General features: G+C 38.1%; 3 protein-coding genes and 2 pseudogenes across 3 annotated transcripts; 4 read left to right on the top strand and 1 right to left on the bottom strand.

The window, feature by feature from the left end:
- The first annotated feature begins 738 nt into the window (after window positions 1-738).
- On the top strand, window positions 739-1790 carry LOC18024094 (annotated as a pseudogene).
- Window positions 1791-3253: 1463 nt separating this feature from the next.
- On the top strand, window positions 3254-4103 carry LOC112088932 (probable E3 ubiquitin-protein ligase RNF217). Its single transcript, XM_024159489.1, has 2 exons — window positions 3254-3897; window positions 4010-4103. The coding sequence occupies exons 1-2, from the start codon at window positions 3254-3256 to the stop codon at window positions 4101-4103; spliced, it is 738 nt and encodes a 245-aa protein (XP_024015257.1).
- Window positions 4104-4755: 652 nt separating this feature from the next.
- LOC18024095 (probable E3 ubiquitin-protein ligase RNF217) lies at window positions 4756-5777 on the top strand (the record flags this gene model as incomplete). Its single annotated transcript, XM_006407039.2, has 2 exons — window positions 4756-5603; window positions 5711-5777. Coding segments are annotated over 2 exons (915 nt in total), but the record flags the coding sequence as incomplete, so codon positions are not given.
- Window positions 5778-7351: 1574 nt separating this feature from the next.
- On the top strand, window positions 7352-10263 carry LOC18024096 (subtilisin-like protease SBT1.5). The gene has a single exon (XM_006407040.2). It carries the CDS (start codon window positions 7718-7720, stop codon window positions 10055-10057), a length of 2340 nt encoding a protein of 779 aa, XP_006407103.1. The 5' UTR covers window positions 7352-7717; the 3' UTR covers window positions 10058-10263.
- Window positions 10264-12219: 1956 nt separating this feature from the next.
- On the bottom strand, window positions 12220-12328 carry LOC112089048 (annotated as a pseudogene).
- Window positions 12329-12590: the final 262 nt, after the last annotated feature.

Consider the following 12590-nt stretch of genomic DNA (forward strand, 5'->3'; position numbering starts at 1 on the left):
TATATCCATCTTAGTTATTGGTCGGCATTAAGTAGCAGTTGTTGAAGATTAGCTTCTAAAGCTAAATGTTATTTCTAGGTTCATAGACTTGCTTCAGTAAAAGAAATTGCAGTTATTCGTTCAACACCATGTTACGGTGGCGAAGAAACAACGCCTTGTGGACGTCTCCTCCCATAGTACAGATTGCGACAAGGCATCAGACCCGGTGATCTAACACTAATAAATAAGTTTTGTTTACCTATTAGTCTCTGTGGTATATCTTTGCAAGGTAAATTCATTCTTTAACAGATAACAGTACAAGAGAAGTTGAGTTTCAATCGCAATCGCTTTCACATTTTAACTTTTAAGTACCGAACACAACAGCGTAATTTCTTCTATAATTGTCCCAATTTCATATAGTCTTATTCCAAGAGAAGTTGTGTTATATATTTTTCAACTTCATATAGTCTTATTCCAATTTTTTTGGTATTTCTGTAATGTTAATTTTAACATATTCTGTTTCTTCATATAAACAATAAAAGGTAAAATTTAATATGTAATATGTAATGTTAACATATTCAATTATACTATGCAATCATTTGTTCTATTTATTCTTAAATAAGAAAGCCATTTTCTTTAGAAAAAAAGGAAAATTTCAATCATTTAATCTAGTGCAATCACATTCGACTTCATGAACACCCTATGTAGTGTATGCCATAACTCATCTAGACCCCAAAAAAAAAACAGAAACAGGACGATATGGGATCCTGCTTCTCTTCTTCATCATCATCTTCGTCAAGAACAAGAATGGTAGATTATTACTACTCCCCTGCTTTATACGATTACGACAAAGTTTTCGGAACCACCGATAAATATGCGAGGGATCTCCAACGATTTTCTTCCTTGATTAATTCAACGGCTAAGATTAACCATCATCCCCAACTCTAAAGGGATACCGCTACGTGTACTAAGCAGGAAGATCCGGAGATTAAAATCGAGAGCGAAACCGCCGAACAATCTAGAAGGTTTTGTCTGATCTGTATGGACGAAAAGCCTTTTTCCGACATCGTCCGAGGAACCAATAACTGCACTCACTCCTACTGCACCGAGTGCACCGTTCGTTACGTGACGACCAAGGTAGAGGAAAACATAGCGATGATCAAGTGCCCTGACGTGGATTGCACGCGTCTGATAGAACCGTACACGTGTCGAGATCTGATCACAAAGGACGTGTTCGAGCGTTGGGACAACGCCTTGTGCGAGTCGTTGATCCTGTCTTCGGAGAAAGTCCACTGTCCGTTCGAAGACTGCTCGGCGATGATGGTTGCGGATGATGATCAAGGTAATGATGCTAAAGTGACGGAGACTGAGTGTCCGTCTTGTCACAGACTGTTCTGCGCTCAATGTAAGGTGACGTGGCACGCAGGGATTCGGTGCCAGGAGTTTCAGAGATTTGGGGACACGAAGAAGAAGAGTAGCGATGAAGAAGATGCTTTGTTGGTTAAGATGGCCAAGAATAAGCAATGGAGGAGGTGTCCTAGATGCAAGTACTACGTTGAGAAAGTCGATGGTTGTTTGCATATAGATTGCAGGTTAGTATTTTTTTCATCATAATACAAATCCTTTTGTTATGAAGTGTTTTTTTTCTTTATTTTCTGCTTTGATAAAGAAGGAAGTGTTTTAAAAAGCTAACTTTCGTGTTAATTTTGGTTGTTGGATTATTTCGCAGGTGTGGATTTAATTTTTGCTATCGTTGTGGATCAGCGTGGGATCGTTTTCACGCATGCCATATTCGTAGTCTATTCTTTTAAAGTATTATTATCGTCATATACGTTGATGTAAGGACAAATTGCCACTGGCATTTGAAACCGAAGCCCATGACTAGACTTGTCCACACACTTGATTTTAAAAATTATCGTCGTATTGATATATTAATTTTCTTACAATGGAAAGTGGTCAATTGCCGTGAATTCATCTTGTATATGCATTTCTCATTCGGAAAACCCCTTTATCATCAGAGTGGATCACGGGTCACTTTTTGGTCTAGTCTCATCATAAGTATTATCGACTTTTTGACCAGTCTTGTTGTTCTTTCTTTGATTTGAATGTCGGAAAATCTTTAAACTCTCTTTTTTTCTCCTGGTGGAAGATCGTCTAAACGCTGATACCATTTAAAATCCAATTACTCGCCTCCCAGTTAACTTAACCGGCACACAGAAGTAACGCGAGCGTCTCCTCTCGTAATACAGGGTGTAACAAGGCATCTGATCCGGTGATCTAAGAACGGAGTTTTGTTCATTTCTTTTGGTTTACTAAAATCCAACAAATTCGTTGCTTCCCAAAAAAATGACCACCACGAACTAACCGTGTGACAAATCCAAAAGACCCATTCCGAACATTGTTCCCCAAAGAATATAATAACTTATGGTATACTCATTAAACTGAAAAAAAATGCATATCATGCCGAGTGGTTTATAAAATTCTAACCAATCACTTTCAAATTAACTATGACCAAAAATAATACTTTCTCCGTTTCTTTATATAAGCTGTTTTGAATTTTTTTCCTTTTCATAATATAAACTATTTTTAAAGTTTTAGGTAAAAAGTAATACGCCTAAACCCTAAATCCTAAATCTTTGCAATTAATAAGCTAACTCGGATCTGGATACAGTTGTTTCTTGGATTGGGCAAAATCAGTTCCGGATCTAAGTTCTCCTAAAAGTTTCGTGTGTGTGTCTTTACCCAATATCATATATGACTTATATATATATATATATATATATACAATCAATTAGTATTCTTATATAACAAAAATGTTGATTTCCATTTTACAAGATTTACAAACAAATTAATACTTTTGATTTTACTAGACTTCCCAAACCAAATAACGCTAACCATCTTTCCATTTTTAAGAAGCTATGTTCTCTTCCCTAGTGGCTTCAACGGTGTAAAGTATATAAAAAAAAAACCTTTATTACTCAATACTAGATTTTGCACCTACACCCATGCTAAGCATGAGTAATATATCTTTATTACTCAAAACTATAGTTTACATTCATGCTAAGCATGAGTAGTTTTTTAATGCTGATATTCAATTAATTATATTTATTATTCAAGATTCCTTTGTATAGTTTACAGAATCTTCAATAACTGCGAAATCTTGATGCCCTACTTTGTACCTGTATATATGATCCTTGTGCATAATAGGATAAGCTCTACATTCGACAAGATCAGAGCCACCTCTAATACTCTCAACAATAATTTACAAGTACAAATGAATCACACCAGATGGATTAAGCGAGAAGGATGGTGGAAAGAAGTTGAGAATCAATCCGCCGAGCCATCTAGAAGGTTATGTATGCTCTGTATGGACGAGAAGCCTTCCTCCGACATCTTCCGAGGAGCCACTGACTGCAATCACTCCTACTGCACGGAGTGCACCATCCATTACGTAGCGGACAAGATCAAAGAAAACTCAGGGTGGATCAAATGCCCTGACGTGGGGTGCACGCGTTTTCTAGATCCCTACATATGTAGACATCTGATCCCTAAAGACGTGTTCGAGCGTTGGGAGAAAATCTCGTGCGAGTCGTTGTTCTCGCCGCGGGATAAGTTCTACTGTCCGTTCAAAGACTGTTCGGCGATGATGGTTGAAGATGGATTTAGTGCTAACGTGACGCAGACCGAGTGTCCTTCTTGTCACAGACTGTTCTGCATGCAGTGTAAGGTGACGTGGCACAAGGGGATTGGCTGTGAGGAGTTCCAGAGTTCTGGGAACACGAAGAAGAAGAGTAGTGATGACAAAGATGCTGTGTTGATTCAGATGGCTAATAATAAGCAGTGGAGAAGGTGTCCTAGTTGCAAGTTCTACGTCGGAAAATCCTATGCCTCCTATGGCTGTATGCATATTAGGTGCAGGTTAGTAATATATAATATATTCATTACAATTTTCCTTATGAATAAGGAATTGTTTTAATTAAACATTAATATTTGGGTTTGTTTAATTTTTTTTTTTTGATGTTTTTTGTAGGTGTGGATTTCAGTTTTGCTATCGTTGTGGATCGGCGTGGAAGGATTCTCATTACGCATGCAGAACTCTAAGGCAGTATTACATCTTCAACTAATGTTTGCGAGATAACATTATTCGATTTGCTGCAAAAAAAAAAATATATAAATAAATAGAGAATATTTGATGGAAAAGAAAATTAAATTACCGTAATATTAACCAAAGTATAGTTCTAACTTGTCTTAATCAGGCCGAGTAGTTTATAATTAACATTTTTATATAGGAAAGTAATATTCATATTTTCTATAACTCTCTGCCAAATTGATTGCTCTAGCATTGTGTAGAATATAGATAGTATTAGTAGGTATATGATTCTTTTTGGAATTGAAAATCACCAATTCGCCAGAGCATAAAACTTGTAATAGCTTTAATAATATCTGAATCAGTTCTTCAATTTTGAGGGGTTTTTCTTCTTCTAACAATTTGCCAATTTCGTAAGACGGAATTACTTATAGTGGATATTTTGATAGAGTTAACCAAAAGGCATTTGACTATAATGTGAATGTGGAAGGTTTTTTTTTTATTATTGTTTCTAGAGATAACCAAACGGCATTTGACTATAATTTAATTGCTTAAAATTTCATATTCAAATGCTTAGTTAATCTTCATCAATACTAATTAATCCTATGCAATTAACGAAAAAAGACCTTTCGAATTCAACATCCAACGTCATTATTTAAGGTGAATGAGCCCAACTCTAATGGAAACAAAACGATATCTTGAATGATGGATCATCATCATCGTCAAAAACAAAGATGGACGTGGATGTGTTGGTTGATGAATCCTACTTCTCTGCTTTATTCGATTACGATGAAGTTTTCCCAATCTCCGATGTTAACTACGCGACGGAGCTTCATCTCCAAGAAGCTTTGTTCTCTTCCCTAATCGCTTCAACGGCGGAGATCAATAATAATCCCCAAGTAAAGACGAATCTAGCCACATGGATTAAGCAAGAACCGGAGATAAAAATCGAGAATGAATCCACCGAGCCATCTAGAAAGTTATGTATGATCTGTATGGACGAAAAGCCTCTCTCCGACATCTTCCGAGGAACAATCACCTGCACTCACTCCTACTGCACCGGGTGCACCATTCGTTACGTGGCTTCCAAGATTAAAGAAAACTCAGCGAGGATCAAATGCCCTGACGTGGAGTGCACGCGATTGATAGAGCCCTACACGTGCAGAGATCTGATCCCTAAAGATGTGTTCGAGCGTTGGGAGAAAATCTTGTGCGAGTCGTTGATCTCGTCATGGGACAAGTTCTACTGTCCGTTCAAAGACTGTTCGGCGATGATGGTTGGTGATGGAAATAATGCTAACGTGACGCAGACCGAGTGTCCTTCTTGTCACAGACTCTTCTGCGTGCAGTGTAAGGTGACGTGGCATGCGGGGATTGGCTGTGAGGAGTTCCAGAAATTTGGGAACACGAAGAAGAAGAGTAGTGACGAAGAAGATGCGATGTTGGTTCAGATGGCCAAGAATAAGCAGTGGAGGAGGTGTCCTAGTTGCAAGTTCTACGTCGAGAAAGTCGATGGTTGTATGCATATAAGTTGCAGGTAAGTAATATATACTAATATTCATTACAAATTATTTTTGGAATTGTTTTAATTATATACGATTATTTCAGCTTTTTTGTGTGTTTTGGTTTTGGTTTTTTTCGTAGGTGTGGATTTCAGTTTTGCTATGGTTGTGGATCGGCGTGGAATTCTGATCACGCATGCCGAATCTAAAGGCCCATCGATGCGTAGTTCGATTTATTCTATGTGTGTTTTAAAATGTGTAATCGCAGTAAAAAGATAAATCACATCTGATATGCTGCAAGCAATAAAAAGGATTTGGTGAAGAGATAGTAGATTTAATAAACGCAACATTATAAACTTTCTGCGTATATCTGCAATGGTACTTTACTTAAATAATTTGAATCTTGACGAAATTCATTCGATACCAACCACAAAATTTAGGTTGTCGAAATTCATTCGATACTTATTGATATATATGACTAATTTGTCTTAGTGGCGTAAGAAACTGGAGGCCCATTACTTTTCCTGTATTCAGATGCTAGATTTAAGCTCGTTTAACGCCCATCAATTGAATTTGCAAACGTAAGTCTATACTGAAATTATTGTTTTCCCCATGAAATCAAATACTTAGATATGAAAAAATAAAATAACAATTAAGGATCTAAAAGGTCGAAGGTTGATTCGACTTTGGTTCAAAACTAAAAGGAAAAGTGAAAAAGAAGATTATTAATGAGAGAAAGATGGTCCAATTTGTCCCGCTTTAGAGAGCGTCCACTCATTACTAGACTTCCTCCATAGTCAATAATTGCATGTAATTAGAATCAAAATATATAATAGTCTAATTTTATTGTCTACAAAGTCCCAACTTAAATAGGTTAATAATTTAAACGGAAACCAGGATATTCGGATGAATAATTCTTAAAAAAATAAATAATACGCCTGAGTGTTGGACCTAGTTATGGTCCGTATCGCCCACCAATACAGAGTTGAATGGGTTCATTTTGTTATTAAACTAGTTTTTATCATCCTTAATTACTATGGTCTTCATACTATTATTTTAGATGGTATGCTCATGTAAAAAGAGAAAGAAAAACAGCAGAAACAAACAAAAACACGTGAACACACTGCTTTTGGCTTCTGGGTTATTAAAAATGCGTTAGAATATAGGAATCAATTTAAAAATACGCAATAAACATCGACCTACTCAGGTGGATTTTCTATGGAATATGGACACATCGTAATTCGTAATTATTACATTATGCTTCCAAAGGTCCAAATATAGTGTTTGTAAGCTAACTGTTAACAACAATAATAATTACTACTCCCTTCACAGTTAACAATAAGTCGATCATAATTCATAGCATATGATAAATTAATTGGGTCAAGTATTACATCTATCTAATAATCAACATTTGACAAAAATATATCACAATGTCTCATGATTCTCATCCTTGTTTAGATTAATTAAAACTAAAAAGTAATCCTATGAATCTACACGAGCGATTCAAACACGTGTCGAACAAGCATGGGACCCACATGACATCCACCGGTTCAGATGACATGAACAATCCTTACTTTAGTACTTTTGTTTTTTAGGCTTTGAAGTTCGAATCATTCAAACTCTTTTAATTACAAAGATGGAATAAAAAATTGCATTAAATATAAAAAAAACAGTCGACAAATAAATACCCCATCACTGCATTATGCAAATATAAATTCAAAACCCCGTGAACGAAACATAAGAATCTTGTCACCTGAAACATAACTGCAGACGAGTACATTATCAACTGAATATAAAGATTTGTATTATATCTTCTATTGGACGATAGCTATGTGAGAAAATAGATTTCGATCTATACACTATTCTTTTTTTCCTTTTGAAAAGTATAAGGGTGTTTTCGTAATAAGGAAAGCCAAAAAAAGAGACAGTGCCTCCAGCTCACAGACACTACACACTAGACAGTGGCACAACTTCTTCTGCTAGCTTGCTCTGTACACACTACACAAGTCTTCCTCTCTTTCTCCGCTTCCACCCAAAAAAATCAAATAGCAATGTGGTACCCTCATCAATCTTCTTCTTCTTCTTCTTCCACTCTCTAACCAAATCAAGTATCAGCAAAAAGAAAAAGAAAACCTTTTTTTCTCCGTCAATGGATTTCTTCTTCTTTCTCTTCCTCTTACTCTGGTCTCTTTTTTCAGCTTCTTCTTCTTCCTCTATAAACGACCTAAACCATTTGACTTACATCGTCCACGTAGACCACGAAGCTAAACCCTCAATCTTCCCTACTCACCGTCACTGGTACACATCCTCTCTTTCCTCACTCACTTCCACTCCTCCCTCCATCATCCACACATACGACACCGTTTTCCACGGCTTCTCCGCTAGACTCACCGCTCAAGACGCTCGTCAGCTCTTAGACCATCCTCACGTCATCTCCGTTATCCCCGAGCAAGTCCGTCACTTGCACACCACTCGCTCCCCGGAGTTTCTCGGCCTTAGGTCCACCGACAAAGCGGGTCTCCTCGAGGAATCCGATTTCGGGTCGGATCTTGTTATCGGAGTTATCGACACGGGTATTTGGCCAGAAAGGCCTAGCTTTGACGACCGTGGTCTTGGTCCTGTTCCAGCCAAATGGAAAGGCCAATGCGTAGCTTCAGTGGATTTTCCGGTAAAGGCGTGTAACAGGAAACTCGTGGGAGCGAGATTCTTCTGCGGCGGGTACGAAGCCACCAACGGAAAGATGAACGAAACGACGGAGTTTCGCTCTCCTCGTGACTCCGACGGCCACGGAACACACACCGCCTCGATCTCCGCCGGTCGTTACGTATTTCCCGCCTCCACGCTCGGCTACGCTCGCGGCGTCGCTTCCGGGATGGCTCCGAAGGCAAGACTTGCCGCCTACAAAGTCTGTTGGAACTCCGGCTGCTACGACTCCGATATCTTAGCCGCTTTCGACACGGCAGTTTCCGACGGAGTCGACGTCGTCTCTCTCTCCGTTGGAGGCGTCGTGGTTCCTTATTACCTAGACGCCATCGCCATTGGAGCGTTCGGAGCAATCGACAGAGGAATATTCGTCTCCGCCTCCGCCGGTAACGGAGGACCCGGTGCTTTAACGGTGACTAACGTCGCTCCGTGGATGACGACTGTTGGAGCGGGAACAATCGATCGCGATTTTCCGGCGAGTGTGAAACTCGGTAACGGAAAAACGATTCCTGGTGTTAGCGTTTACGGTGGACCGGATCTGGATCCGAATCGGATGTACCCGCTTGTATACGGTGGTAGCTTGCTCGGCGGCGACGGTTACTCTTCGTCTCTGTGTATAGAAGGCTCGTTGGATCCGAATTTGGTCAAGGGCAAAATCGTACTTTGCGATAGAGGAATCAATTCTAGAGCAACGAAAGGTGAAATCGTGAGGAAAAACGGAGGCTTGGGGATGATTATAGCGAACGGTGTCTTCGACGGAGAAGGTTTAGTCGCCGATTGCCACGTGTTACCGGCGACATCTGTTGGTGCTTCTGGGGGAGATGAAATCAGGAGATACATCTCCGAATCATCCAAATCTCGTTCTTCATCGAAACATCCAACGGCCACGATCGTTTTCAAAGGGACCCGACTTGGAATCCGACCCGCACCCGTCGTTGCATCTTTCTCCGCTCGTGGGCCTAATCCAGAGACACCGGACATTATTAAACCGGATGTAATCGCACCCGGTTTGAACATCCTCGCTGCTTGGCCTGACCGGATCGGTCCATCGGGTGTTCCTTCCGATAACCGGAGAACGGAATTCAACATTTTATCAGGCACTTCGATGGCGTGCCCGCACGTCTCAGGTCTAGCCGCTCTGCTCAAGGCGGCTCATCCCGATTGGAGCCCGGCGGCGATAAGATCCGCATTGATGACGACGGCTTACACGGTCGATAACCGAGATGAACCAATGCGGGACGAGTCTACCGGCAATACATCGTCGGTTATGGATTATGGTTCGGGTCATGTTCATCCAACCAAAGCTATGGATCCAGGACTAGTCTACGATATAACATCTTACGATTACATCAATTTCTTGTGTAACTCAAACTACACAGGAGCCAACATTGTGACGATAACACGGCGCAAGGCGGACTGCGACGGTGCTAGACGTGCGGGACACGTTGGGAATTTGAACTACCCGTCGTTCTCCGTCGTGTTTCAGCAGTATGGAGAGAGTAAAATGTCGACACATTTCATTAGGACGGTGACAAATGTGGGAGATTCGGATTCGGTTTATGAGGTTAAGATTAGGCCGCCGAGAGGGACGACGGTGACGGTTGAGCCGGAGAAGCTATCGTTCAGACGGGTCGGTCAGAAACTGAATTTTGTGGTTAGGGTTAAGACGACGGAGGTGAAGCTATCACCAGGAGCGACAAGTGTGGAGACTGGTTATGTAGTTTGGTCAGACGGGAAACGAAATGTGACAAGTCCCTTGGTGGTTACTCTTCAACAACCTCTGTGAAGGGGTTTTAGGATTTGGAGACCGGGAAAATTCTGGTCTCTTCTCTCTTCTTTTTTTTTTATAAGTTTAAGAGGAAGATCATAAGTAGTTGGTGTTGTTTAATGTATAATGTCTATGATCTTTGTTCCGGTGTTTCTGTAATATAAAATGTATCTTTTGTTGTTAAGGTGCTCTGAACCTAAACGCAAGTCCCATTTTTGTAGAATCCATTAAGCCGAGTAAAATATCTTTTGACCTTCAATTTGACGTGGGCTTTTAATAAGGCTTGTAAAGCTTCACAAGCCCATATCTTTCGTTTTCACTTCAAGATATTTGTTTCTACGGGAGTTGGTGTGAAAGCAACGAATATATTCATTTTACTAGTTGGGTTGTTGAGTTCACTATTTGCATGCTACTTATATATAAAAAAAAAATACTATTATTCAATTTATTTTTTTTTGTCGTTTTATTCGAATTAAAGGATGATAATTCGAGTGATCGAGTCGAAAAAATAAAATAAAAATAGAATGATGGTTTGAATATAGCCTAAATTATAAGATACGTGTAGTGCAGGTGTGTTGGCGTGTGTAGTTTACTGGTAGTAGTGGCAGACACCAAGATTCTGTGTTAAATAAAGACTTCGATTTAAGATTGAAATATTCGATTGGGAACTTTCTGGATTTTACGGCCCATCTAACGTAAATACAGATCACCTAAGACTTCATTACTTTTTATTGTCTTTGTTAAAGAATAGTTTAAAATGCACATTTAATTATTACTATTGTTTTTTTAAAACTAATTTCCACTTATTTTAGGGCGTTTAGTTCATTTAATGATGAAATCAAAATAATTGCAGGATACGGATGCCGGATGGGTAGCTTTCATAAGTTACATCATCTTCTATTTTAGGAGCTTTGTTAATCGAACCAAAAGATAATGGTCCTACCAGCTGTTGCATTCTTATCGTTATCTTTGTTATATATTTTTCTGGTATAATTTTATCTTGTACACACTGATTTACTACAGACGTATATTACTATGGGTATCCATCTTCAGTTCTCTCCAATATAATTTGCAGAAACATAATAGAAAAATATAAATTTATTTTCAAAAATGTTAATAGACATAGTATCATTTGGGAGACTTGATCTGCAATATTAACAGACAATAAACAGATATTTAAAGTATACTATGGGTATCCATCTTCAATTCCCTGCAATATAATTTGCAGAGAGATAATAGAAAAAATATACTTGATCTGCAATTAACAGACGATAAACAGATATTTTAAGTTTTAACTATTATAAAAATGCGTTAAAAAAATGCGTCAAAAAAATGCGTCAAGTATGTGGTACAACGTGGGGCCCGGATAACGCAAAGCCTTGTTGCACATCCACTTGCCCAACTTGTCTTTCTTTGATCTCTTTTCAAGCCTCAAGAAACTTCGTGTCACACAAGCGCACATAGATGATCTCAATTTTTGCATTTCCAAATTTTTTCACTCCATAAAAAATAATATCTAGGGATGGGCCGATGGGGTTCATTTATTTTGATTCGTCAAGATACTAATGTACACATATGTGATTAATTGATTACTTCCTCGAAAATTGGCAATTATGTGGGAATATATCAACTATAGCCCGGCAAAATTTGAAGTATACATCTATGTATACGATTACATGTATATATAAACATATACGGATATACCCTCATACGTGGATATGTCGTGTTGTTCATGCCGAAAGCTATATCAAATTCTTAACTTCCTTAAAATTTATTATTCATCGTAATTTTTAGTTATTTATCCATATAAATTATATTATTGCATGTTATCCCCTAAAGTAAACAAAAATGATTTATTAACATACACACAAGAATAGGAAGTAACAAAAGTTTGTAAAGATGATAACACTCTTACAAACAAGAATAGGAAATAGGTTTTAACAGCAAGAGCTATATGATGTCGTGTTGCTAAGCCTATAATGCCGTATTAGTTTTATTTTCTCATATTTGTACTATCCATAAAAAGTCTATATAAAAACTTAATAAATTAATATAATTTACACACTATAAAGCATAAAACAGACATCTTTTCCATCATTCGATTATATATTTATATATTAGATTGAGAAACTAAAGTAGTTTTGTTATGGCATTTTGTATTATTTTTTTTTTCTATTCTGAAATGTTGTGTAGGACTGTGTAAGAGATATTTTTCCTCTGATATTATACTGATAAGAACAGATACTAGTATATTACAATTGATCTTAGCCAAAAGGCCGAGAAAGGTATAAAAGATATAGTGAAAGGGAAAATGTTCTATACTTCTAATAAAGAGATTGTTTTTCTGTTCAATAAAGCAGCCAGTCAAATGATTGTTGTTGTTTTTTTTTGTTTTGTGTCATTGGCTACATATATATAATTCGATCTCTGGGTTCTATTTTTCTTTTTCTTAAAGAATACTATAATTTTTATTGAATGTTGCATGCACCTAACACTTTCTTTTTCAATTTTTATGGCCTCCTTTATTTACCGTGGCATGTTACACCTTGAC

Source organism: Eutrema salsugineum, unplaced genomic scaffold, assembly GCF_000478725.1.
Source record: "Eutrema salsugineum unplaced genomic scaffold, Eutsalg1_0 scaffold_13, whole genome shotgun sequence".
NCBI lineage: Eukaryota > Viridiplantae > Streptophyta > Magnoliopsida > Brassicales > Brassicaceae > Eutrema > Eutrema salsugineum.